Source organism: Mauremys mutica, chromosome 20 (genome assembly GCF_020497125.1).
Source record: "Mauremys mutica isolate MM-2020 ecotype Southern chromosome 20, ASM2049712v1, whole genome shotgun sequence".
NCBI classification, from domain to species: domain Eukaryota; kingdom Metazoa; phylum Chordata; order Testudines; family Geoemydidae; genus Mauremys; species Mauremys mutica.
The window spans coordinates 22961203-22988606 of record NC_059091.1 but is presented as its reverse complement, the minus strand read 5'-3'; the positions used below and the strand labels follow the sequence as shown (position 1 = coordinate 22988606).

At 63.7% G+C, this 27404-nt stretch overlaps 1 protein-coding gene across 3 annotated transcripts; it reads right to left on the bottom strand.

The window, feature by feature from the left end:
• Positions 1-748: 748 nt before the first annotated feature.
• On the bottom strand, positions 749-21672 carry HOOK2 (hook microtubule tethering protein 2). Of its 3 annotated transcripts, XM_044995284.1 has the most exons (23): positions 21516-21672; positions 18232-18317; positions 17736-17808; positions 17145-17195; positions 16565-16697; positions 16010-16077; positions 15679-15741; positions 15406-15486; positions 13296-13444; positions 12871-13011; positions 11912-12113; positions 11600-11710; positions 11276-11363; positions 8087-8156; positions 7263-7400; positions 6989-7076; positions 6082-6087; positions 5116-5150; positions 4828-4910; positions 4461-4564; positions 3871-3978; positions 2681-2752; positions 749-2450 (listed from the first exon to the last, which is right to left on the bottom strand). In XM_044995284.1, exons 1-23 carry the CDS (start codon positions 21624-21626, stop codon positions 2283-2285), a joined length of 2229 nt encoding a protein of 742 aa, XP_044851219.1. In that variant the 5' UTR covers positions 21627-21672; the 3' UTR covers positions 749-2282. The 3 variants fall into 3 exon arrangements, with proteins under 3 accessions (XP_044851219.1, XP_044851220.1, XP_044851221.1); XM_044995285.1 differs by lacking the exon at positions 6082-6087; XM_044995286.1 differs by lacking the exon at positions 17145-17195.
• Between the last annotated feature and the right edge of the window lie 5732 nt (positions 21673-27404).

Sequence of the window (27404 nt, the reverse complement as noted above, 5' to 3'; positions counted from 1 at the left end):
GGGCATTGCCTGAGGCACAGGGCAGGGCGCCCTGGGGAGAGGCGAGCGGAGGGTTAATGCTCCCCGGGCACAGCATCCCCCCCAGTGCCACACTGGGGGCAGCACTGACTGGGGGCCGAGTGCCCTCTGCTGAGCCCCACCCGCCTGCAGCACCGCTGCCCCTGCGACCAGCCGGGCTGCGGGCAGGGGAAGGAGCTCAGCTTGATGCCCTGTTCCAAGCCAGGCCGAGCTAACAGCAGCCAAGAGCCTGCCCCAGAGATGAGTTTGGGGGGTCTCAGCCCAGCCCCAACCGGGCAGGGAAACAGGCTTCAGCTGCCCCTGTCCAGCTCCACACACCATGGGCCCGGCTCCGTGACTAGGGGTCCTAGGCGCCAGACACTAGTTATTAGGTAGATTACGGTAGCACCTAGCACTATAGGGTTATGGGCTCTACCGTAATACACCTAATAATCCGTGGAGAGCTGCTCTCAGACCCTAGGCCCTACCTTAATACACCTAATACACAGCCCCCCGAAAAATGGGGTCCTCCTCCAAGACAGGGATGCAGCCGCACTACCGTAATACACCTAATAATCTATAGAGATGGGCTTCCAAACCTTAGGTGCTACCATAATACACCTAGTTATAGCATCCAGAAAAATCCATGCGGCTACCGTAATACACCTAATAATCCATAGAGACCTGCTCCCAGACACTAGGGGTCAGAGCAGCCAGAAGCTTGTTGTGTCTCAGGAGGCCGATCAGCAGGAACGATTCTAGCATCTTTATTGGTAGTGTCAAGATAGCGGACAGGAGCCAAGGTGGCCCCGTGCACCATTGCAGGCTACCCTAGAGTAGAAAAATAAAAGACGCGGGACCCAGACCCACAGAACCCCTCCCCCCGTCACAGTTTTACAAAATATACAGTTTGCGTCTTAAACCCCCAGCAGCGTTTGACTAAAATCACATTCTAAAATGAAAAGAAAGAAAGAAGAAGAGGAGGAACTCAGCAAAATCTGGACCCCCCCCCCTTAAAAATAAAACTCAATCCACATCAACAAACACAGAGCAGAGGGCAGAGTACAGCAGATCACTTTAAACCCCAAAAGACGCCGCTAGACCCAGCCTCGGAGAACGGACACAGAACCCCCCCGTGACGGAGAACAAGGGGGGGGCTGGGTTTGCCACAGGCTGTAGTGACCGACTCTGGGCCCTGCCCTGCTCCCAGCGGCCGGGCGAGGCGGTTAGTGTTGAAGGGGAGGTTTGCCGGTAGCTTTAGCGTCTCAGCCCAGGCCCCGGCTGGCGGGTTCTGGTGGAGGGCAGGGAACGGAGCAGAACCCGGGGAACAGGGATCCCGGATCCCCGAGGTGAAGCCTGGGACCAGGTGGCACCTGCTGCCACAGCAGCTAGGAACTGACAAGGAAGCGGGGACGCCCTGATGCGTGAAGGTGCCGGGCGTGGGGTGGCTGGCACAGCTGCTAATCAGGTCAGATTTTGGTCAACAGCAAGTCAGAGGCTCCGGCAGGGAATTATGAAGGGGGCAGACCCCTGCCCAGAGGCTGCGAGCCATCTCCCCTCACCCACAGGCACTGGCTGGGTGGCACCAAGCAGCAGAACTGCCCAGCTCCCGACGGCCACAGGGGATGGGATCGGCCCTGAGCGCAGGAGCTGTGGTGCTGGCAGAGACCGCGCTGGCGTTCAATGCCCCAGCCGCACCAGCACCCAAGTGTTCGGCTGTCTCGCCACGGACGCCTCGAACACGAGCCAGCGCCCCCTCCAGCCGCCACGGCCACTGACTGCCGGGTGCCCCGGCCGAGGGGCCAAGAAGGGGTTAAAATTCAGGGGGGTCTTTCAGAGAGGGGAGGGAAGGGCCTCAGGCACAGGGCAGCGCCGGGGGGGGGGGGGATCAGTGCTCAAAGGGACCAGCCCAGGGAGCGTGGGGGTGCGTGTGGGGGCAGCGGTTAGGGGCTGAGGCTTGGGGGGGGCAGGGAGGGTCGTGGCTCATCCTCCCTGTTCACTCCCCCCCATTCCAGTACCAAGGGGGCTTGCAGCAGGGTCCATCTCCAGCCCCTCCCCCCCCCCCCCCCAAGATCACGGGCAGATCCACTCCCCCCAAGCAGCCCATCTCTGGGGGAGGGCAGAGGCAGGGTTAGCCCCTTGCTGCCTGCATTCCCCCCACCATAAGAGGCAGTGGCACCGCGGGGGGCAGGTGCCACAGGGCAGCCATGGGTGAGACGCTCCAGTCCCAAGACCCCCCCACCCCACGCAGCCCTGGAGGGGGATAGGAGTGGGAGGGGCTCCGGTCAGTGCAGCTGGGGGGGCTTGTCTCCGTACTTGGCCAGCAGGGGCTGGGTCCGCCCCAGATGCCCCCTGCGGGCGTTGGTGGCCTGGCGCTGCTGGGCCAGGAAGGACTGGGCGCTGCTGGAGGTGGCCGATCGCTGCTCCGTGGCTTGCTGGTGGAGCGCCATGCCCTGCAACGGGAGGGGGGCGGTCAGCGAGGGGGGCACTGGGCGGCCCCTGGGCACTGCCCGGCACCGAGGCCTGGCTGGGAGCTCAGGAGTCAGGGGTTGCTGGGCGCCGACCCTGCGCCAGCGCTCGCCTCAGGGGGTCTGGCCCAGCCAAGGTGCTGCGGGCTGAAGCTGGCACCAGCCCCCCCACCCCCCCGTCGTGCCCGGCAGCCTGGCGCACCCCCTGCACTCACCGTGTTGTACCAGGCGCTGATGATCAGCTTCTCTTCCTGCTCCCGCTGGGATCTCGTCTTCTCCAAGTTGGTCTGGGGGGGAGGCAGGGGGTTAGTGGGGGGAGGCAGAGCCAGGCTGGCCCCTGGGGCTCAGGCTCGGCATATGGGGCACTCCCCCCCCACGGGGGCCTCCTGTGGCCTTCGACTCAGGGCCGGGCCTGGGGGAAGCTCAGACCTTGGGAGGGGAGGAAGCTGCAATGGGGGCAGGGGGGGCCCTTGGCTTCCCCTATCATTCCCCAGCACAGGCTGCCTGGATAATCCAGCAGCGGGTTGAAGGCGTTTGGCCATGGCCACAGGTATCCCCCTGCCTGGGACTGGGTCCCTCCCTCCGGCCAGGCAGGCTCAGCCCACTGCTAGTGGGCTGGGCAGTGCCCCCCCCCGGGGGCTCTCTCGCCAATGGAGCCCCGCACTGCCCCACCCAGGCTCCAGAGGGTCCTTCCGGGGCAGCGGGCTGGGCCAGCAGCTGGCACGACCCAGACCGTCCGCACCTGGGATCAGATCCGCCCGGCTGGCCCAGCGAGCCCAGTAACTGGGATTAAACCCCAGTATCCCAGGCTCCGCAGCCGGAATGGGGGGTGCCACGGGCAGGGGCCACCATCGCCCAAGCCCCTGCAGTGGCAGGGAATGGATTAGACACACCCAGATGACCCCCGCAGGTGCCCCGTGCTGCAGAGAGGGTGACCCCCCCCACCCCACCAAGCTCCCTGCCAATCCAACATGGGGGGACGATCTGGTTACCCGGAAGAGCCAGACCCACCAGCCAGGCACCTCGGCAGTGGATTTTCTGGGCCCTTCTGACTGGTGACCAGTCTCCAGCTGTGGCCAAACCCTGATGCTTCAGAGGAAGGAAACACCCGCCCCCCCCACCCATCTGCCACAACACCGCTGTGCCTGGCAGGGGTGGGGGTTTCCTTCCTGACCCCTGCAGATGACCCCTGAAGCATGAGACTGGATTCCAGCCCTCATCGCGATACAGAGCTACAAGCGTCGTGAGGGCAGCAGAGGCAGTTCTGTCCTCCCCCAGTCCCCGGCCCAGGAAGGAAGGCGACTAACCCCACAGCGCAGCGCCCTCCGGCACAGCCAAGGGCTCCGGGGCAGGGGGGAGAAGGCCCCAGGCTAGTTACTCCCCCACCCTGGTGGCAGGGCCTCACCTCCAGGTGATGGATCTTCACCTCCTTCTCCTGCAGCTGGTTCTTTAAGGCCTGGATCTCGGGGGGTGCCTTGGACGGCGCCTGCTTGGGGTGCAGCGTCTTAATGACCTGGAATGGAGGGATACAGTCAGGGGTGTTACCGGGGACATCCCCCTGCCCCCCCCGCCCCGGGCAGGACACCCGCTGTGGTGGTCAGTGCTGCAGAGCTACCCGGAGGGGCACCCCAGAGCACCACGCCTTGTGGGGAGGTACAGGGAGCCTGGCCCCAGCGGCTGTGGGGTGACAGGGCTTGGGCCACTCGGGAGCATCCCAAGGGATGGCGCTGCCCCAGCCCCACCCCCACCCCAGCCCACTAGCCCCGCCCCACAGCTCCACCCCACCCTGGGGCCCCCACCCTGCCCCATTAGCCCTGCTCCAGCCTGCTAGCCTCGCCCCACCCTGGGGGTCTGCCCCAGCCCACCAGCCTCACCCCACCCCACCAGCCCCGCCCCAGCCCACCCCACTAACCCTGCCCCAGCCCGGAGCCCCGCCCCACGCTAGCCCACTAGCCCCACCCCAGCCCGCTAGCCCCGCCCCAGGCCAGGGCTCACCGTGCAGGCCTTGTCCATGTAGCGCTTGTAACGCTCCTCCATGGCCCTCATGTCCTCGTCCTTCTTCTTCAGACACTGCTGCAGCTCGTTGATCTTCCTGGCGGCTGGGGAGGGGTGGGGGGGTGTCAGGAGGGGGCCCACAGGAGCATCCTTCCACCCCCACGCGCATGTGGGGAAACAGAGGCACGGAGCCACCCCCGGAGCGCCCGGCTCCCAGTCCCGGGAGGGACACGCTGCAGCCACGGCGCCGGGGGGGGGGGGGAGCGTCCGAGGGGCCAGCCCAACCGGATCCCCCTCTCCACCCCCCCAGTCTGTACCGGAGCCTCCCCCTCCCCATGCGTCCGCCCCTCCCCCCCAGCCCCCGTACTCGTGCTGTCCACTTTGGGCTCCAAGTCCTCGAGGTCCTCCCGCTTCTTCTGCAGCTCCGAGTGGGCCTGGTGCAGCTTCTCCCTGGGGCGGGGAGGAGACACGGGCTGTCAGGTGCCCAGCGCCCCCCACCCCCCCGGATCCGCCTCGCAGCCTGGGTACCTTGCCCCTGCTAGTGAAGGATCAGGCCCCCTGCTAGATCCTGCCCCCCCGGGACACCCACCCCAGCACCCCATGTGGACAGCTCACAATCCTGACCCCCTGAAGGCCCCGCCCCCCAGGTACTCACAGGTGCTCTTCCAGCTTCCTCTTCAGCAGGCAAGACTAGGGAGGAAGAGGAGGAGGGTGAAGATCAAGAGCCCAGTGCAAAAAAAAACAGACAAAAAACCCCGGGGGTTTAGCTGCTAACTGTTGAAAGAGCATCTTAACGCCCGTTTGCAGCGGCTGGCAGCCAGACGTAACCGGGGGGGGCGGCTGTGACAGAGCTGGGACCTGGCCGTTCAAATCATGGGCTTAGCTCCAGCTGGAAAAGTGTCTCCATTTATAGCCAGGCCTGGAAGGAGTCGATTTTGTGCCGGTCAATGTCAAATTCACCGTCCAGCCTGCCCCCAACGAGGAAATCTCGCCAGAGAGGATCACCGACATACTGACAGGCCAAGCACGAGAACCGTGGTTTGCGAGCTTGTCAGACCGCGATTGGAGGAGATTTCCTGGGGACAAGTTGTGCTCTCGAGCTTTCGCTTTGCGAATCACAACGGCCGCAATCGGGTCCGACCCCCTCGCCTCGTTTCCCGCGACGGGGAAAAATTAATAAAAAAGGGAGGAGAGAGAGTTCTGCCCAGCCTCTGTCTAAATCCAGGGCTTGTAATACGGCTCCGTGCAGAGGCCGATGGGCAGCCAAACGGGCTGGAGGCACGGGATATTCTGCAGCTTCTCTTCTGAGCTACAGCGTGGTGCAATATACGAATATCTCCCAAGGGAGGTTACTAAGCCAGGAAGCGAATTAAGCAGCATTAACAGGCTACGAGTAACAGCCAAGATTTCCGACAGCAACTAGCAGTGTTTTTGGGGGTCCCCCAACTCAAGACCCCTTATAAGCCGCCCAGTTCCCCACTCTCAGGAAGGGCTGAGCATCCACCCCGGAGATCAGGTGTCGTGGGTCGGGCCCCCGAACGCGCCACCCCCTCACCCAAGCCATAGGAAGGGAGCACAGAGAAGCCAGGTAGATTTTAACGAGGGGCCGGTTGGTACTTACAATGGCCTGGAGGGGTAGGGGGACAATCAGCCCGTGCGACAGAGAGGGGTGGGGGAGAGAGAGAGGAGAAAGCGTGAGCACAGCACAGAGTTGGGGTGCGGGGGGCACACGAGGTCGCCTTGACGGTTTCACACGCAGGCAGCAGCACCTGGGGAGGAGGCGGCCGGAGGATGGCAGCAAGTGGGCTCCCATCCCCCCCACAGGGGATCCCAAGAGTATAGTGGGTTCCCCAGGGCTGCCCGGGGGGGGGCAAGTGGGGCAATTTGCCCCAGGCCCTGGGCCCCGCAGGGGCCCCCACGAGAATATAATATTCTACAGTATTGCAAGTGTTTTTAAACGGAAGGGGCCCCTGAAATCGCTTTGCCCCGGGCCCCTGAATCCTCTGGGCGGCCCCGGGGTTCCCTTCCAAGAATGAGAAACCAGGGGAGGCTGGACCCCATTCCAGCCACCTCTTCCCCCATCATGCACCGATCTCCAGGCCCCCCCCCCCCCAGTGCTGACGCTCAAACCCAAGGGCACCCCTTCCCCCACCCCCCAACCCCAACGCATCGGGCGGCAGACGCACTCGGCAGCCTCTAGCCAGGGTGGAAGACACGCAGGAGACCTTATTCCAAGTTCTCACATTGGGCCGGGCGCCCACGCGGGGACGGGTGCAGCCCCCGTGCCAGGCCCGCACACCCTGGGCTGGGCAGAACGAGCCGTTAGCTGCTCCCGTGGCTTCGGCACGGGAAAGGGATGGATCAAGGGGGGCAAGAACCGATCCGTCACGGGAGAGGGAATCTCTCCGCTCTGTGGCAGGGCCCGAGGGTGCATGGCCTGGCACTGCCAGGCCAGAATCTGCTCCCAGGGGGTGGCTCAGGGCCGCAGGGCAGAGGTCGGGGAAAGCCACGTCCTCGGCCAGACTCACATCCTCCGCCTTGGTGCCCTGCTCCTGCAGCGCCTTCTGGAGCTCCTCCACCTGGGCCTTCAGCTCCGAGATCTGCTGCTGGTGCAACCTGGAGAGGGAGGAAGAAGGGAGAGGAGGCTGCCTGAGAAGGGGCAGTGGATGGCACGACTGGGACCCTCCATGGGCTGAGGCTCCCACCCCCTTTAGCTGGCTGGGGGCAGCCAGGGGCCTCTCAGGTAAGATTAGTTTGGGGGAGGTCTCAGCCTCCTTAGATCAGTAGCCCCCACCCCATTACCTCTGCTGGGTCTCCAGCCGGTTCTTGGTGCGGTTGGATTCCTCCAGCTGCCCCTGCAGCTCGGCCAGCTGCTCCCGGTACGTCGACTCCTGCACGCACAGCATCTTGTTCTCATGCTGCAGGCGCACGATGGTCTCCCTGGGGTCAGGGAGAGGGGGGAGGTCAGACGGCCTGGGGGCCCCCCCCAGACAGCTAGCCCAGGGAGGCAGCCCCTGGGGGACCACAAGTCCCAGCATGCAACACTGGGTCTCAAACCAAGAGCCAATCACCGGCTTGGATTGAGCTGCAGCATTGCATGCTGGAACCTGGAGTCCCCCAGGGGCTGTGGCTCGTCATTGGGGCATCCACAAGCCACCCCTTGGCTACTCACAGGCCTCTGCAGCACCAGACAGAGTCTTGGGGACACCCCAGCAACCGGGGGGGGCAGCAGATGGGCCAGTGGGGGACGTGCGTGGCTCTCACAGCCGGCCCTGGGGCAGGCTGGGCGACCCCTCGCTAAGGCGGGAGGTGCAGCCGTGCTAAGAGCCCACGCTTGCCCCCATGCCGGGCAGGGATTGTGCCCCTGGGCCAGGCAGGAAAGAAAGTCACCGCCCCGAGGAATTTCACCCCTTCACTCCCGGCTGCACAGAGGGCTGGGAACAGCTCGTGCGCCTGAAGCTCAGCAGCAGAGACCCTCCCCCCAAAGGGGACTAGCGAGATTCTGCAAATGCAACACACCGAGGGCTTGACAGAACCCCCCCCATCCTCCCCCCGGTTACGGTGGCCTAGAGGTGCCAACACATGCCACGCCCCTCTAGCCCGACAGCTGCAGGGCGGGAGCCTACTTGAGTTCAGTCGGCAAGATCTCAGCAGCCAGGTTGTCCATGGGAGAAGAGGCTCCGTCCAGCAAGGCATCTGCAAGAGGAAGGGTGTGGGTGGGTGGGGCGGGGGTGTATGGAGGAGCAGGGACCAGCCCTGACTTGGCAGATCTCTACTAGCCCCAAGCACGGGGGTGGGGTGGGGTGGGGGGGGAAATTCTCCTCTGCCCCCAGCCGGGACTAGGAACGCGGAGATCCCAGGCTGGGGTCACAACCGGCAGCCTCCTGCTCTGGGCTCGTGGCATAGGCAGAGATTTCTGACGGCGTTCACGCCAATGACGGAGCTGGAACAACGCCCCCGTTCGGTGGGAGAAAGTTGAGCCCAGGACGTGGCTGGCAATTATCTGCAACAGGGGCCAGGGAGGAAAGGAACTCCCCCAGCAGAGAGTTATGAATATCTTGCTTATGTAAGGCAGGGTCTCTTTCCTAGTGTCCCCCCGCCCCAGCCAACTTAGTTTATGTGCGGTAGCATGGGGGGGCTCGCTTAGGAATGGGATACAGCCTGTGTAATAGCCTATAAGGGTCCATGCACTCTGCCCCACACTACCCAAGTTCTTGGATTCAATATCTTGTAGCAATGAGTTCCACAGATTCTGTATCAGTTACAACACAGCCAATGAATTAGAGTTGGTCAGAAAATGGGGGGTCAGGGTGGGGAGAGTTTCAACTAAAACAGATTAAAGATTTCAAGGGGTTTGGCCAAAATATTTCAGATTGAGAAGTGCGGCTGCAGTGTCTCATGGGAGTTGTAGTTCAGGTGCCTTGTTCTACCATTCGGGCCAGGCTCCCTGATGGGACGGCATGTCCCCCACCTGCCCCCGTGCGGTGAGACTGTGGTGCATCATGGGAGAAGTAAGCTGCCTGGGGAGCCCAGCCCAGGGAGGAAAAGAAGGAAACAGAACTATACCTACAGGTCCTCATTCTTCTCTCTGAGCCAGGTTCTCCCATGATGCACCTTGATCTCGCCTCACGGAGAGGGCAGGTAGGTGCATCATGGGAAATGTAGTTCCACCAAGTCAGGGGGGATCAGGAGGCAGCTGGTGGTACCCCAGGAGTATCGCCACCAGCTGCTGTGCCAGGCCCATGACATTCCCCCCTCAGGGCACCAGGGAGCCTGGGGTACCCAGCAGAGGCTGCTACGGAGCTTTTACTGGCCTGGGGTCTTTGCCCATGTCCGGCAGCACTGCCGCTCCTGTGACTTCTGCCAGAGGGGGAGGAAGGCCCGGGACAGGGGGAAGATGGCTGTAAGACCCGGGCCCCGCCCTGAGGAGCCTGTCCAGAGGGGGGCCAGGGTCAAAAGGGGGGCGCTGAACCGAGAGAGCCCGAATCACAGCCCCCCAGACTAGAACGTGGGGAGAAGGCCCCAGCCCAGCGTGCACCCCAGGGGTACTGGGGTGGGGAAAGGGCACGGGCGGCATAAGGCTTCCCCCCTGCAACCTGCAAGTGCCCTCGAGTCCCCCCGACCTACAGGGGGGGCAGGAAACTGGAATGACCTGGGGTAACTCTCCCCCCAGAACGGGGGGGGACCCTGGGGCCTCTGTGGGAATGTAGGTGGGTTCGAACTTCCCCAGGTCACTGGCTGGAGTGACCCCGCTCAGTTCGGTCTCGAAGGGGGGAGAGGTGTGACGAAGTGGGACTGTTCGCACTGGGGGCTGGGGACAGATCCTAAGTATCTAGCAGCAAAAGGCCATGCAGCAAATGCCTGACACTCTGTCGCCTAGCAACTGATGGCCCGGCCCCTCCCTGCAAAGGTGCATCTAAAGGTGTTGGAGACAAAGGGGTCAGGTGACCTCCTGGCCCGGGAAAGAAGCGGAGGAGAGGGGAGGGGCCGGAGGGGGCTGGGCAGACTGGAGTTGGCTGGGGAAAGGAGGGGAGGCAGAGAGAGAGGGCTCTGATCCCCGAGGGGGGTTATGGGGCCCCAAGATGGACCTAACAGGGGGGGGATCCTGTTATCTGTGCCTGCAAGACCCTGTCCTGGACTGTGTTCCTGTCGTCTAAATAAACCTTCCGCTTTACTGGCTGGCGGAGAGTCCGGGTGAATCGGCAGGGAGCCCGGGGGTGCAGGGCCTGACTCCCCTACACTCTGTGACAGGGCAGGTAGGTGCATCATGGGAAATGTAGTTCCACCAAGGAGCTCAGCCCATAGAGGAGAACGAGGACCTGAGGAAACCAAACTTCAACTCCCACAAGGCACCATGGCGGTGGCACAGCCAATCCGCCTCTTTTGACTGAAATACACAATTTTCCCCCGGAAAGCAGGTGTGTGTCACCCAAGCTCCCCTTTCTCCACCAAAAAAAAAAAAGTGACCAAGGGCTTGGCTACACTTACAAATTTGCAGCGCTGCAGCAGGGTGTGAAAACACACCCTCTGCAGCGCTGCAAATTGCGGCGCTACAAAGCGCCAGTGTGGTCAAAGCCCCAGCGCTGGGAGCCGCGCTCCCAGCGCTGTCCGTTATTCCCCACAGGGAAGTGGAGTACGGACAGCGCTGGGAGAGTTTTCTCCCAGCGCTGGCGCTTTGATTACACTTAGCGCTTCAAAGCGCTGCCGCGGCAGCGCTTTGAAATGCAAGTGTAGCCAAAGCCCAAGAAAATTTGACCGGCCCCACAACAGACACTTCCAACAAGGAGCCGGCTCGAATTCCATGCTCCAGGGCCTCACACCCAGCCGACGAAAGGGGACTTGGAACGTTCCCAGCGGGAACAGGCCGTGCTAAGGAGCGAATCGAGGTGGATGTGCCCTGCTGGTTACCACTCGCCTCCCATCAGCTGACAAGCTGCCCAGCGTAAAGCTGCTGAGAGTTTGTGGATGACAAAGCAGCTTGTAGTCGAGGAGGAAGGAAAAAAAAAAAAAAAACCAAGAAGAAAAACAAACACGCTGTTCTGGGCTTGTTGGCGGTGCAGATTCCTGGCCTAGGGTGTGGAGCTGAGTCACGTGGGGGAAACGCAGGTTCTAATCAAGGCCTTGACTGTCCTTGGCGTTATTCCTGATCTCAGCTAATTGCCTGAGGTTAGATCAGCCCGGGGCTGGTAGCTGCGTCTCCAGCTCTGGGCCTGTTCGTAAGGGCTCTGAATTACAGCGAGTCCCTGGGACAGCGGGGAGAGAGAAAGGGGAGAGACAGCCCCAGACGGTTCCTATTCCAACACAGCTGCACCCACCTGCTTGGCTCAGGCACGTCTGCTGCACTTGGGCGCATCTCAGCTCCTCGTTGGCCTCGCGGAGGGAGTGTCGCTCCTCCATCAGACGCTGCGGGGCGGGAGCAGCCAGGGGTCAGCAGAACCCTTCACCCAGGTGGAGAGCAGGATGGCCTCGCCCCCAAACCCGGGACTCGCCTCGCCCCCAAACCCGGGACTCGCCTCGCCCCCAAACCCGGGACTCGCCTCGCCCGGGCAGTCGGCTCTAACCACTATGTGCCACTCCCCTCCCAGATACCCCCCCCACCCCTCCCGGTCTCCCCCTTTAACCACTAGCTCCCGCCTCACCTCCTTCTCCTTCACTAGCGCCTCGAACTTCTCCTTGAGGTTCCTGAACTCAAACTGCCACTTCTCGGCCTTCAAGGCCTCCTCGGAGTGTTTGCTGTGCAGCTCGCGCACCTGTGGGGCGACAGGGACGGGATTCGCCGCGGCCGCTGCTCCTGGGCGCAGACCTAGGTGCCCCCCAGGATGGGACGCCAGCAGATCAGGGAAACCCCCCCCCCCCCGCACCCCGCAGAGCAGTGGGGAAGGGGAGAACCTCTGCTGGAGACGCCAGGCCCCGCCCCACTCCGCCCGGGGAGCCCCAGCCCCGCCGCCCACCTGTCTCTTGTGGGTCTCCAGCTGGGAGCGGACGGCGTTGGCTTTGCGCAGCTCCTCCTCCAGCTCGCAGGTGCGCTGCATGTAGACCGTGTTCCGCTCCTCCAGGAGCCGCACCTGCCGCCGCAGGTCGCCCAGGTCCTCCAGCTTCTTCTTGTAGGCGTCCACCGCGGCCTCCAGCTTGCCCACCTTGTCGGAGGAGTGCCTGCCGGGGGCGGGAGGCCATCAGCCCGGCCCCCAGGGCACAGGCAAGTTCTAGCCCCTCTGCGGCTGCCGCAGATCACCGGGGCATTGGGAGTGGGCCGGGGGAAGCATACGCTGAGCCCCCTGCTGTAACCCCCTGAACCAGAACCCAGGAGTCCTGTAAGGACCCGACACGCTCTCCGCTCCAGGGAGAACGGCCACACTGGGTCAGACCGACGGCCCATCCAGCCCGGTAGCCTGTCTCCCGACAACGGCCGGCGCCGGACGCTTTAGAGGGAACGGAGAGCAGAGCCATTCTCAGGGGCTCCGTCCCCTGTCCCAGAGATTTAGGGACACCCAGAGCGTGGGTGGTTTGAACAGCTGCTGGGCCCAAGGCCAGCAAACCCAACCCGAGGGCACGGAGCCCAGCCGCGCCTCTAGCCCCATCTGCTGAGCGGGGAATCCAGCTAAGACTCCCTGGCACCAGAAACCCAGCTGCTCCCACCGGAGCTAGAGGGGTTCCTCCAGCAGCTACCAGTAGTAGACTCTTATCCTCAATGTGGAGTGCCCTGTGCACACACAGGGAGCAGGAAAAGAGGAGAGAACAACATGCCCTTAACCAGTGCGATTGCATCAGAATCCCACACGGGGGAGACTTCCTGCCTGACCCTTGCCCTGGGGCATGAGGGTTACCCCCCACCCGAGTCTTAGGGTGCTGTGGTTACCCACCTGCTGGGCAGGTGTGGGGGTGGGAATCCCATCAGACCCAGGGCTCTCACCTCAGCACGTCCATCTCGTCCTTCAGGGCCTGAGCCTCCTCGGCCAGGCTGCTCAGCTCCTCGTTCCGATGCTGCAGCTCCTGCACCTCCCTCTCCAGCTCCTCACAGCGCGTGCGGAAGTCCTCCTTCCCGCTCTCCAGCCTGCACGGGGTGAGCAGCCCCAGCTGAGACCCCAAACCTAGCTCCCAGCTCTAACCCCTAGGCCCCACTCCCCCCCAGAGCAAGGAACCAAACCCAGGAGTCCTGGCTCCCAGCTCTAACCCCTAGGCCCCACTCCCCCCGAAGCCGGGAAGCGAACCCAGGAGTCCTGGCTCCCAGCTCTAACCCCTAGGCCCCACTCCCCCCACCCCCCCGAAGCCGGGAACCGAACCCAGGAGTCCTGGCTCCCACGTAGGCCCCTCGACACCACTCCCCCCCGCCCCCACCTGAAGGTCTCCTCCTGCAGCTGCGTGATCTGAGCCTGCAGCAGCAGCAGTTTCTTGCTGCCGGTATCTGACTCCAGCCGGTTCTTCTGCTCCTTCAGGGTCTTGTTCTCCAGGCTCAGGGTGTTCTTCTCTTCCACCAGCATGGAGATCTGCGGGCCGGGAGAGGGAGTCAGAACCCCTGGGTAGCGGGGACAGGCAGGGACCAGGAGACACCCCTCGGCCCCCCTCAGCACCCCAACCTTTGGACTCGGTGGGTCCCAGAGCCAGCTGCTCCCCCCCACCCCATGCTCTGTGCACTAGCGTGAACAGGGCTCCAGAAAGGGCTCCTCCGAGACCACTCAGAGCTGGGGAGGGAACCCCGGGCAGGATAAGGTTCCCCGTTACCGGCTCTGCCAAGGGGGTCAGAGCTCCCCTGAGCCTGGCGTCCGAGTTAGGTCTTTGAATCAAGGCGGGGTGGGCTGTACCCCTGTGAAAAGAAGGGATGCAGGGGGGGGGATGCAGGGATATAAAAATCAAGGCCCTCCCGCCCTTTTACAGCAGGGTCACAGCTCTCCAGGGGGTCACGCCCAGGGCAGAGGACATGGCAGGCTGCCCGGCACAGGTGAAGCCCAGACACTGGATGTCGTCTACAGCTAGGGAGCAGTGGCACTGTCTGGTCTAACTCCGGCTACCCTTGCTAGACACACACGCATCCAGGCCCCTCTTCTGACTGGCTCTCGGCCTCAACGCCATCCTGTGGCAGAGAGTTCCACAGGCCAACGGCCGGGAGAGAGCATCTTTCTGTTGAGCCGCGAAACTGGAAGGCCGTCAGTTCAAACCTGAGCATCCCATCGCTCCGGTGCTGCCGGAGAAGGGAGACCAGACGCTCTCCACCTCCCTCCTCTATCCCAGTCATTTTAAAGTAGATTTATCACAGCCCCGCCCTTACCGCATCTCATCACGGAGCAGCAGCCCGCTCTTCCCACAGAGACACTTCCCAGGCCTCAGATAATTCCAGGCCCCTTCCTTGGAAGCCCCCCCATAATTCAGCAATACGCTTATAGAGACGTCGACCCCCCAGGCTTTGCGGAGAGGGGCACAGTCTGGAGCACAGAGATGTGCCCAGAAGCGCTGTCAGAACGTGAGTAGGTGAGCGAGCCGTGCCAGGGCCGTGTCGAGCAGCTGGCATTCGGCAGTTCCACGACACACATGCTCATGCAGGGGAAGCGAACGCGACGGGCTGCACAGCTTTGTCAGTAGCTCTGTTATCGCAGGGCGGGTAGAGAGAGGGGTGGGGGCGAACGGCGAACTCACCTTCCCGCAGGGGAACCACGTCTCCGGGGCTACGTTAGCACCTTACGGGAGCAAAGGGGGCGGTTTATGGAGAGTGGGCGGTTGCGCTTCGCACCACAAGGAGGGGGAGCTCTTGCTACATGGGCATCCGAAGCGGAAACCCACCCCGACCAGAAGGCCTGGGTTCGATTCCTGGCTCTGCTACTGCCTCCCTATTGGAGTCACTTCCTCTCTGCCTCAGTTTCCCCCCTCCGAAGCAGGAAGAGCAGTCCTTCCATTCCCCCCACCCTTTGCTCAGCTACATAGATTGAGCAGGGACAGCTGCTCAATGCACGTACAGCACCAAACACAACAGGGCCCAGCCCGTACAGAGAACACAGGGGTCCTGACTAAATCCCGTTTACACCACGCCAGACTGATAACCCGCCCCACCCCACCCCAAAACATACCCCGCAGCAGAACTACACCACTCGGGAGGGGAGCGATGCAGAGGCCCACACACCACGCAGCCCCGGAGCGGACACACTGCAACCACAAGCCAGCCAGAGAGGAGACACCCAGAGAGCACAGACGGGACCATCAGGGGGGTGGGTGGGTTCCTCGGACCCACACGACAGCTGCTGCAGCAGGGATCAAACCGGGGACGCCCGGAGCCCCCACGGCTTGAGCTGGAGACTCAACACTCTGGAGCCAAGAGAGCAGCTGTGGGCTGGGCCGAGACACAGCTGTGCTGCCCGGGGTCCTTTGGAAGCCGGCTAGTCACCCCCCCACAGGCCCGAGCCGGGCGAGATTAACTCTGGCTGCCCCCAGCCCCGAGCCAAGCCGGTGAGGAGCCCACCTGCTGCTCCAGTTCCTGGCAGCGCTGCCGCATGTCGTCCGGCTCCTCCAGGTCCTCGCTGAGGAAATAGTACTTCCGGGACTGCAGGACAGAGGGGGCGACGTCAGAGAAGGGGGATCACACAGACAGATCCCAGCACGGCACCTTTCCCACCCCGCGGGGGATCAGGAGCCCTGGGGCCAGAGACGCTCCACACCCCCCTTCCTGGCAAGTCACGGCCACAGCCCCAGAATTCTCCCTTCTTTTACGGCTGGGGAAACCGAGGCACGGTACCTGGCTATCGAAGTTGCCGTACGTCTCGGAGGCCAGCGTGTCCAATGGGTCCTTGGTCATCAGCTGCGGGAGAGAAAAGGTTACGGATGTTCAGGAGGCGGCTGGCAGGAAGCAGATGGGCCAGCACAGAGCCGGGAGGGCTGCGGGTCGGGAGTGAGGCGCACCAATGGCATCAGTCTCATTCCCATGAACGCCAGCCCCAGAGAGGCAAACAACCCCCTCCACCCCCAAGCCGGCCCCATAGAGCCCACTGTGCCTCTCCCCCGCCAACCCAGCCGGCCCCAGAGAGCCCACTGTGCCCCCCCCCGCCCCCCAGCCGGCCCCAGCTCACCTCCTGAATGGCCGCCATAACCACGTGCTGGACGGATTCCTCCAAGGTCATGATCTGCTGGATGTGCTCTGGGACGGAGGGAGGGCAGCCGCTGAGTCCCTGCCCCTCTTCCGCCTGCCCCCCCAACGCCTGCCCCTCCCTCCAGCATGAACCCCCCTCCCCCTGCACAGCATGGGGGCCGACCCCCATCCCGGGGGCACGATGCCAGCCCCCCACCCATGCAGCATGGGCACCCAACCCACAAGGCACAGACGCCATCATCAGAGGCCTCTGTGCCAGGCGCCGTGGGGCTGAGGAACAGAGCAGCAGCCCCCAGGGTCATTCCACAGAGGGATCCCTGTGCTGCAGGGAGGGGAGGATGGATTTTTGGGGGGGGGGGGAGCTGGGATTCAATCCCCTCCCCTGCACTAGCCACGCTTTTTGGGGACCCCAGAATGGCACCTTCCAAAAATCCCATGCAACAGAGCCCATGGAGAGACCCCACCCCCGGGCAGGGAGTAACCACCTGCCTCTCCCCCGCACTGAGCCGAGCCCCCCGGCCCCCCAGGCTCACACCTTGCTTCTTCTCACAGCTGATGGCACAGCCCAGCACCAGCTGCAGCAGCTTCCCCAGCTCCGAGGTGTCCGAGAACTCCCCGATCAGGTTGACGTCGGGCAGGTGGCGCTCTGAGATCTGGTGACCCAAGACCTGGGGGAGAGATGGAGGGTTCTGGGGAGGCAGCGGGGGGGCCCAGAGACACCCCCTGCCCCTCCTCCCTACCTGCTCGAGCTGGCGCCCGAGGGGGTTGGTGCACAGACCCACCGGACTGGGGTGACATGCAGGGAGAGCGAGGGCACCATCCAGGGGTCGTCGGAACGGGGCCACCTCCCGCCCACCCCCCCAGAAAGGGCAGCGTGGTCTAGTGCACAGAGCTTAGGCTAGGAATCAGGACACCCGGGTTCTAGTCCCAGCTCTGCCACGGACCTTGGGCAAGTTGCTGTCCGTGTGCCTCAGTTTCCCCTCCCATCCTGGGGGACTCTAGCCCATGAGCTCTGCAGGGTAGGGGGCTGATCTCAGCTGGGGCCCATGAGGTGCTACCGTAGGACACCTAATAGCCGCCACCCCGCTTCCCTCTCCGGGGACGGGCCCACTCACATCTTGGCAGTACTCCAGCACGCTCTGCAGGACCTTTTTCAGGTTGCTCACCTGGAAGAGAGCGTTGCCGGGTTTTACTGCCGCCCGCCCCGGACCCAGACAGGACCCCCCCACCCCCACCTGGGCTGACGCTGATCTCCCTGGGGGCAGGGCTGAGAACCCACCGCCCGGCCCGGGGGGGCGCTGCAGGGCGGGCGCCCGGCCCGGGGGGGGGCTGCAGGGCGGGCGCCCGGCCCGGGGGGGGGCTGCAGGGCGGGCGCCCGGCCCGGGGGGGGGCTGCAGGGCGGGCGCCCGGCCCGGGGGGGGGCTGCAGGGCGGGCGCCCGGCCCGGGGGGGGCCAAGCCCCCAAAGAGGATGGGACCAGCCAGCTGGAAAGTTGCAGAGTGGGGAGAGGCCTCAGCTCCTCCACCCCATGGCAACCTCCTGCCCCCCAGATCCTACAGTCCCAGGGAAACGTGAACAGACTGGGACTGTCCACACCCGGCCCTGCTTGAGAGGATGCCAGGGCCTTCGCAATTGGGGGTGTGTGGGGGGGGCTGAAGAAATGGTTTAAAACTCTCCCCCCCTCCCCATTTTACGGGAGCCGGTTACCTTGAGCCTCCAGTTGTCGCTGGTGTCGTCTTTGATCCGCAGCAGCCAGGTCTCGTTGAACCAAGAGGAGTCTCTGAAAGGGAGGAGGGGACAGGGCAGGGTGGAATGGGGGGGGGCACAGAATGGGGTGGGGGGGAATTCCTGGCCCGACTGGAGCAGCTGCCACCTTGGGGCAGGATCTGGTTTCCCTGCTGGCCTCCCACACCCAGGGCGGGCCGGCCGCAGGCAGGGATCTGGAATCTTGCTGGGACAAGGGGCAGGGGGTGGGGGCTTCCCGTCGGCTCCACTGTCTTCCCTAGAGGCCCCTTGCTCCAAAATCCTTCCCCCCCCCCCCGCCCCAGAAGACCAAAGCACCAGAGATCCAAGCCCAGTCGCCTCCGGGTCTGGTCAGAGAGGGATGAGCCGCAGTCTAGCCCCCACCCCCACCAGGGCAGCCCCCCCGTCAGCCCTGCCACCCATTCTAGCCCGTCTCTGGGGGCCGCAGGCCGGTACTTACATCCTGTGCAGGACCTGGGCAATGGGGACCCCGCTGGTCAGATCCTGGTAGGTACGGCACGGAGAGGGGACCCCGAAGGTCTGCAGCTGGGGGGGGGGGAGAACAGGAGGCGGCTCAGCGAGGAATGAACGAGATTTGGGGGGACAGGAAAAGCCACCCCGAGACCCAGCAGGGGTAACCCCGCACGCCGGGCGAGCGGCCGCCACTGAGGATTGAACCTGGGACCTCTGGATTCATACTGCTAGAGCCAGCTGTTAGCCAAGGCAGGACCTTGTCACGCAGCCCCACCCACCAGGGAACACCCCAGAGCAGGAGCAGTCTATGGGGCTGACGGTTCGGGGAGACACAAGGAACTCCCCCACCCCCTAGAGGGGGAAGGCCCCATAGCCAGGCTCAGGTGTCACCCAGAGACGCATCCAGACCCTAGTCGCTCACCCTCCCCGCGGGCCGGTCGCGCCCACATCCTACCCCCCAGAACCGGCCTTCCCGGCCGCGGGGGCACAGACCCCCCCTCTCCGGCACGCAGCACAGGCAAGGAGGTTCCTGCTGGGGCCGCAGGCCCAGAGTTACGCTGGGCCGAGGGATGGGACCAGCCATCCCCCCATTAACCCAGGCGCTGAAACCCTCCCCTCCACCCGCCCCCCTGCCCCCCAACCCAAGAAGGAACCAGCCGCTACCCCCCCAGCCGAGTAGGATTTCACCTCAGGGCGGCGACAGGACGCTCGCTCCAGCCAGCGCCTCTGCATGCGGCAGGGTCCCCCTTAAACCTACCCCCAGCCCCCTAGAGAGACCCCACTCCGGCCTGGGACCCAGCTTCAGTTTCTAGCCACCTGTTCCAGATGCTTCCCTGAGCCCCCTCCCGCTTTGGGGGGGGGGTGCTGGAGGGATCTAACTTCCAGCCTCCCCCCCCCTCCGCAACCCTCCAAACAAGGCAGGAGGCATCTAACCGTCCCTTGCAGGCTCGAGTACTATGAATGGCTCCCCTTCCCCCCTGCCCCCACACCCTGCCCATCCCCAGAGGACCCCCCCCCACTCCTCCAGCCCAGGGTCTCTGGTGCCCCCACGGCCTCACAACGGTGACCTATGCAGCTCCCGCCCCCATGAACTTCAGCCATGCTGGGGGGTCCTCAGCCTGGGGGAGACCGGCTGAGACCCAGCAACTCGTTTCATAGAGGGGCCACTGAGCGGTGATCAGCTGGAGGGATTTTCTGTCGTGTCACCACCCCCAACAGCTCAGAATCAATGCCCCGGAGGGGGAAGCCCCCGTGTCCCATGCCAGACCCCCTGAGCCAGCCGGCCCCCTCACCCTGGGGCTGGATCAGCGCCCCCATTCCCCACCCCCTGAGCCAGCCAGTCCCCCGCCCTCTAGGGGGTGTCATACCCCATTCCCCAACCTAGCACTACAGCAAGACTCCCCCCAGGCCCAGGTAAATTAGCTGCCCTGCGACTGCGGTGCAGTCATTAGTTAACGGGGTTATTACAGCGGGGCCTACGGACTGGCCGAGATCAGGGCGTGATGTGTACAGCTCCTAGCACACCGCCAGGAGCAGACCCCCCTGCGCCGAGGAGCTAACCATGGACGGGATGTTTCTGCAGTGGTTTTATGACCGAGGTGCAGGGCAGTGACTGGCTCGCGCAGGGCGTGCTACTGGGGAGGGGTGTTATAAGGCTGCTCTCAGGGCAGAGCCGGAGGCATTAGTGCTGCGTAACTGCCCACGACGGTACCAGTGGGTCAGGAAAGGTCTGGCTGGAGCCGCCCCAGCTCAGGGGAGGATCCGGTAAACGACTGAACTGGCAGGTGGAAGGTGTGAACCCGGCACAGGTCTGCAGGAGGCAGACAAGGGGGCGAAGCAGGAGGGCTGCAGCCCAGGGGCTCCGTCTCGGAGCCGGGAAGGCCCCGGGGCACGCCCTGAAGGAAGCGTGGGACCCCTTGGGGGCCTGGCCTGCTGACAGGGGCGCGCCAAGGGACCCTTTAAAAGTACTGCCCTGACCCATGGATCCGTGACTCCAAGGTGGGGGAGAAGCGCAGAACACACAAGCCCCAGGTGGCAGAGTCCCCGTGGCCGGATCTCCCCTGCAACAAGGAGCTCAGCCATGAGCTCCCAGCACCCCGAGCAGGTCTGGCCGGGTTTTCCCAAAACACAGTACTTGACCGGGGCAGCTTTGAGCTCCCAGCTCCATAATCCTCCCTGGCAGGGCCGGGCAGAGACACGGGACCGGCTTAATCATGGTCAGGCTGGGTCGTCTGAGCCCCATCCCTCTCTGGTACAAGTCACCCTGCTTGTCTTGCCACCAGAGGTATTAGCCAGGACACCGCTGCGGGGGAAGCTCACAGCACCATGGTGTCTTCTTCCTGCAGCCCTGTGCTGAGTTCCGCCCACAAGGGGGTGGGACGGGAGGGGTCAGTTGTTGGCCTGTTCACCCCACCCCACAACCCTCTCAGACACCTGCCGTCCCAGATCTGCCCCAACAGCGGCTTCCTAACCCGCTGCGCTCCCCGGGTTGCACTAGGGCTCTACGGGAGGGATGGGATGTCTGGGTCTGGAGGGATTGGGGGGGGGGGTGAGCATACAGACTCCCCCCTCAACCTACACGGGGGGGCTCCCCCCAGGACTGGAACTTGGCTGTGACACTCAGAGGGGCAGGGTGGATTGAGGGGGGGAAACAGGGCTATTAACGTGTGCACAAGAGGGGGCCGCGTAGGAGGCCATTGGCCATAGCAGAGAGCAGGGGGCTGGAGGGGACCCAGCCAGTACAGCCCCGTAGGCAGGCAAAAAGGGGGGGATGGGGGGTGGAACTGCCCAGGGTTAGCCCCCGACTGATGGAGAGGGCACAGCCATAACCATGGGCAGCCCCCCATTCCCAGCTCCTATTCCCCACCCCCACAGCCCAGTCACCTCACCCCCCCACAGCCTGGGGGCAACACCCTCCCTCCCCCACCCAAGGGTCCTGCCACAGCCTGGGGGCAACACCCTCCCCCTGCACCACCCAGGGGTCCCCCCCAGCCTGGGGGCAACACCCTCCTCCCCGCACCACCCAGGGGTCCTGCCACAGCCTGGGGGCAACACCCTCCTCCCCACACCACCCAGGGGTCCCCCCCCAGCCTGGGGGCAACACCCTCCTCCCCGCACCACCCAGGGGTCCTGCCACAGCCTGGGGCCAACACCCTCCCCCTGCACCCGGGGGTCCCCCCACAGCCTGGGGCCAACACCCTCCCTCCCTCCCCCACCCAAGGGTCCTGCCACAGCCTGGGGCAGCACCCTCCCCCCCAGCCCCGCCCTCACCCAGGTGAGCAGGGAGCCGCACAGCTCCGCCTTGTCCACGCTCATGGCTCCGGCCGCCCCCCGGGGCCAGGCACGATCCGGCCGCCGAGCGCCTCGGTCCGCCAGCACCATAGACACCAGGACCCTCCCCGCCTAGAGCGACCCCGCCTGGCACACGTCATCTCCTCCGCCCACAGCCGACATCTTTAGCCCGGGCAGGCGGCGCTCTAGCATAGCGCTGGACTGGGCGTCTCTATGGCGAAAGGACCTTCTAGGGACGGGGAGGGTTGTTCTCTATGGTCTCTTTGCTGGCCATTAGAGGGGACTGTTTATCATGGAATCACAGAATCTCAGGGTTGGAAGGGAGCTCAGGAGGAATCTGGTCCCACCCCCTGCTCAAAGCAGGACCAAACCCAACTAAATCATCCCAGCCAGGGCTTTGTCAAGCCTGACCTTAAAAACCTCCAAGGAAGGAGAGTCCACCACCTCCCTAGGGAACCCATCCCAGTGCTTCCCCACCCTCCTCGTGAGATAGTGTTTCCTAATATCCAGCCTAGACCTCCCCCTCTGCAACTTGAGCCCATTGCTCCTTGTTCTGTCATCTGCCACCACTGAGAACAGTCGAGCTCCATCCTCTTTGGAACCCCCTTCAGGTAGTTGAAAGCAGCTATCAAATCCCTCCTCATTCTTCTCTTCTGCAGACTAAACCAGCCCAGTTCCCTCAGCCTCTCCTCATAAGTCATGTGCTCCAGCCCCCTAATCATTTTTGTTGCCCTCCGCTGGACTCTTTGCAATTTTTCCACATCCTTTTTGTAGTGCGGGGCCTAAAACTGGACACAGTACTCCAGATGAGGCCTCACCAATGTCGAATAAAGGGGAATGATCACGTCCCTCGATCTGCTGGCAATGCCCCTACTTATACAGCCCAATATGCCGTTAGCCTCCTTGGCAACAAGGGCCCACTGCTGACTCCTATCCAGCTTCTCGTCCACTGTAACCCCCAGGTCCTTTTCTGCAGAACTGCTGCTTGGCCACTCGGTCCCTAGTCTGTAGCCGTGCCTGGGATTCTTCCGTCCTAAGTGCAGGACTCTGCACTTGTCCTTGTTGAACCTCATCAGATTTCTTTTGGCCCAATCCTCCAATTTGTCTAGGTCCCTCTGGACCCTATCCCTGCCCTCCAGCGTATCTACCACTCCTCCCAGTTTAGTGTCTTCTGTGAACTTGCTGAGGGTGCAGCCCACGCCACCCTCCAGATCATTAATGAAGATATTGAACAAAACCGGCCCCAGGACCGACCTCTGGGGCACTCAGCTTGATACCAGCTGCCAACGAGACATGGAGTCCTACACACATTATCTCTCTCTCTCTCTCTCTCTCTCTCACCTTTGCAGAATCCAAAGAATCTCATACCCAGCAATGAGCATTAGAGGAAGCATTTGGGTTGTTATCATCCCCACCCCACCCCCGGACAATACCCCCCACCGACACTCCCAGCCCCTAAGGGTGCGTCCGCACCACATTGTAAACCTGGGTTTCCAGTTGCTGGCCCCGGGTCTCACAGCCGCGCTGACAGGTCCACACTACACTCCGTAGCCCTGGCTCGGGTCTGCGGCTCGACCTGCATCCACACTGCGTAACAACAGGGCTGGGCCCTGAGTCAAGCAGGACTCACTCTGAGACACCCTCCCCCCCCAGCAGGGCCCTAGGTCCAGGGTCCGAGCGCTCGATGGATCCTCGTGGGCTGACTTGTGTGTGGCCAGAACCTGAGTCAGAGCCCGGGATCAGTGTGAGGGGTAGACAAAACCCCAAGGGTCTCATGCTGCCGTGTGGAGTTCGTAGCCCAAGCACGGGGCTGGGGGGCGGAAGGGGGGTGGACACTTCACAGCCTGTTGGTGCAGGGGGCTGTGGGCTCATTGCAGCACCAGGGGGCGCCAGATGCCTTGCAAACTGCCCCAGACAGCAAGGGTCAGGAATGGGGAGGCCAAAAAGAGGCTGGTGCTGTGGGGAGAATAGAGTGACACGACCGTGGGGGGGGGGGGCTGCTTCTCTGGAGGCCCCCAGCACCCCTCCCCTTCCTGCTCCCCTTTGGTGCCAGCAGAACCAGCCACGTTTCCAAGCAGGCATGGGGGGAGCTGTGTTTCTGATGCACCGTGCGCCCCATGGCAGCGCCCTGACATCGGCCATGGGTGGGTGAGGGACACAGCTGATGGAGCTCCTCCCAGAGGGGTGTCCCCCACTGCACCCCCCACTGCACCCCACAGCCCCACTGCACTGCCCCCATTACCTCACAGCTCCCACTCCTAGGCCATTTTCCCAACTGCGCATCACCCCAGAGGTGGGTGCATTGTTCTGGCACTCGCTGCCCCGCCACAGACCAAAGGCCCCATTGCCTGCAGCCACAGCAGTGGGTCCGAACAGCCTGCTGAGACCAAGGGGGAGGGCAGTACCGTGGGTCAGGGTGGGGCAAGCGACACTTGCCTAGCACAGGGGGGTCTTTGGGGGGAGGATTCCCAGGAGAGGCTGATGGTTTTGGGGAAGTGGCAGCCCTGGGACTCCCCAACCTCCTCTGATTTGCATAGCTGGAGGGTCCAGATTGGGGGGCTTCCCCCAGGGAGCTGCTTTGGGGAAGCTGAACTGCAGGAGTTCCCCGGCAGATGAATCAGAACCAGGCTGGGACGGGCCCTTCGCAGCCTCGTCCAGCTCCTCAGTGGCGGCTGGGGTGTGTTCTGAGTCCCACTTTGGCTCTGTTCTGTTCTCCGGCGCCAGGGCTGTTTGCGAAGGACAGAGGGGCAGGGAGCGGGGGGTGGCGGCTGCGGGGTGGGGAGGCGCATGGGAGCGGGTTACAAATATGCTGTGTGCTGGCACTGACAGATGGGAAAAGCAGGTGGTGTTAGCCAGGGCACTGCTGCGGGGAAGCTCACAGCAGTGGGATCTGGGCTGGTGTTAGCCAGGGCACTGCTGCGGGGAAGCTCACAACTGGATAGAGAGACACCCCCTCCCCCTTATCCTGGGCATTCAGGGGTCCCTATAACCCCCCGCCCCTTTCACTTCCCCCGCAGCGCGGCCGTGGGCGGCTGCGGCCCCACGCAGGCCGGTGCGGAGCCTTGGAGCCCTGCAGGGGGCGCTGTTGGGCAGCCCGAGGATCCGCGCAGAGACGGGTAGTGCTGAGCGCCGGCCGCCGGAGGGCAGCACAGCACGGGAGACCGCATCACTGTTAACCCTTCACACACCAGCGTGGGCCACCGCGGCTGGTAGAGACAATTCTCCGTTACTGCCCTGCCCTCCTCTCCCCGGCGCTGTGAGCTTCCCCACAGCAGTGCCCTGGCTAACACCAACCGAGATCCCAGTGTTGTGAGCTTCCTCCCAGCAGTGCCCTGGCTAATACCGACCGAGATCCCAGCGCTGTGAGCTTCTCCACAGCAGTGCCCTGGCTAACACCAACCGAGATCCCAGTGTTGTGAGCTTCCCCACAGCAGTGTCCTGGCTAACACCAACCAAGATCCCGGTGCTGTGAGCTTCCCCACAGCAGTGCCCTGGCTAACACCAACCGAGATCCCAGTGCTGGGAGTTTCCCTGTAACACCCGTCTCCACTGGCAGAATGGGGGGCGGGGGATTGTCTCTGTATTAGGATCCCTGCTCTGGGGTACAGGGGACTCCAGCTTTGCCTGCCTGCAGGGGGCCAGAGCTCTGCAGAGCTGGGGTGAAGTGGGGGCTTGGTCCCTGTGGTCTGCATGGCCCTGGGGCTGGGGGATTTTTAGTGACATGGGACCTCTGTCCCACAGGGGACCAAGCAGAGACCCAGCAGCTCCACCCACACTACTGATTTGGAGCCAGCACCCCCTAGAGGGGAAAGGCCTCATGTCCCGTTCCTTGACACCCCCCAGCTGATTCTGTGCTTGCCAGGCTGGGGTGTAGGGGGAAGGGAGCGGTGGCCCATCCTGGCTGGGCTGGTTCCCTTTGGCTCTGGACAGATTAAAATAAAACCTGGCTGAGGCAGAAACCGTGTCCGTCAGCCTGGAGAGAAATTGCTACACCCCACCCCATCCTGCTACCCCACCTCTGGGCTTCCTCGCACCCCAGCTCTGCTGGTGCCCCTCACTCCCGACCCGCAGCCCTCTCCTCCCAGCTCTGCCAAAGCCCCTCAGGCCTAACCTGCAGCCCCCCAAATGGGAACCTGGTGCATTAGATACGCCCCTGCCCCCGCTCTCAGGATGGAAAACAAACTCCATGGGGGAGCGTTGGCCGGGGCTATTTCGGCTGCTCCCAGGGCGGAACGTGTTATCGGCTGCCGTGACTCACAGGCGACTCAGTGACCGTCTGCTTCCAGCTTCCCCTTCCCTGCTCGGGCAGTGCGGGGTTAGCCACTCCAGCACCGGGGAGCATGGCTGCGTCCGTCCCCCGCCCCCCCCGCACCACAATGGGGCTCAGCACAGGGTGGGCTGTAAGGGTGGGATATGGACCGGGCCTGGTGAGGGATAAATCAGCAGTCCCCGGCCCCTTCACCAGCAGCCCCATGCGACTGGCCCCCTCTCAGCCCTGGAGCAGATCCCTGGAGGGCTGAGGCCTAGTGAACCAAATAAGGTATTCGCCACCTCACATCCTACAGGGCCCTATCACCCAGCACTGAGAGGCAGCCACCTCTGGGGCGCGGCACAGCAACTGGTTGACAGAAGCGTGGCAACCACACGCGACAGCTGAGGACAGGAAGTGAATAACCCTGGGTCCAGTTCGAAGCCCGGGCAGGAATTTCAGGGAACAGGAAGAATGGAATTAGCCCAGTTGGCGTGAGGCCAGGACAGCGGGGTTCACACCCCAGCACTCCCAAAATGTGCTTCAAAGACATGCAGCGTCAGGCCCTCCGGTTCACCTCCACAGCGCCCCCTAGTGCCATGCTGGGGCGTTGGCGGTTAGCATTGACCGCCAGGGGAGAGGAACCCCTAGTGCCCATGGTGGGTATGCAAGAGGAGAGCGCCCCCTGCTGCACAGCACCCTCTAGTGCCACAGGGGGGTATGCGCTGACTGCAAGGGGAGAGGGCCCCCTGCTGCACAGCACCCCCTAGTGCCATGGGGGGGTATGCGCTGACTGCAAGGGGTGAGCGCCCCCTGCTGCACAGCACCCCCTAGTGTCACAGGGAGGTTATGCACTGACTGCAAGGGGAGAGCGCCCCCTGCTGCACAGCACCCCCTAGTGCCACGGGGGGGTATGCGCTGACTGCAAGGGGAGAGCGCCCCCTGCTGCACAGCACCCCCTAGTGCCACGGGGGGGTATGTGCTGACTGCAAGGGGTGAGCGCCCCCTGCTGCACAGCACCCCCTAGTGCCACGGGGGGGTATGTGCTGACTGCAAGGGGTGAGCGCCCCCTGCTGCACAGCACCCCCTAGTGCCACGGGGGGGGGGTATGTGAAGACACCAAGGGGTGAGCGGCCCATGCTGCACAGCACCCCCTAGTGCCACGGGGGGGGTATGCGCTGACTGCAAGGGGAGAGCGCCCCCTGCTGCACAGCACCCCCTAGTGCCACGGGGGGGTATGTGCTGACTGCAAGGGGTGAGCGCCCCCTGCTGCACAGCACCCCCTAGTGCCACGGGGGGGTATGTGCTGACTGCAAGGGGTGAGCGCCCCCTGCTGCACAGCACCCCCTAGTGCCACGGGGGGGGTATGTGCTGACTGCAAGGGGTGAGCGTCCCCTGCTGCACAGCACCCCCTAGTGCCACGGGGGGGGTATGCGCTGACTGCAAGGGGAGAGCGCCCCCTGCTGCACAGCACCCCCTAGTGCCACGGGGGGGGGTATGCGCTGACTGCAAGGGGCGAGCACCCCCTGGTGAGCCCCTGCCCCGCTCCGTGTAGCAGGTCTCCCTTGGGCCGGCCCAGCCGGTCTGTGCTGAGGGGCGGAGGCCAGGTTGGCAGGCGT

Bases quoted from the DNA above. Each gene is read 5' to 3' on its own strand.
- HOOK2 (XM_044995284.1), bottom strand. From the start codon at position 21,626: ATGGTGCTGGCGGACCGAGGCGCTCGGCGGCCGGATCGTGCCTGGCCC. The intron at 17,809-18,231 runs GTAAGTACCGGC...CCTCCCTTTCAG, and splicing joins GCCCAGGTCCTGCACAGGAT to AGACTCCTCTTGGTTCAACG. The intron at 12,114-12,870 runs GTGAGAGCCCTG...CGCCCCCGGCAG, and splicing joins GACGAGATGGACGTGCTGAG to GCACTCCTCCGACAAGGTGG.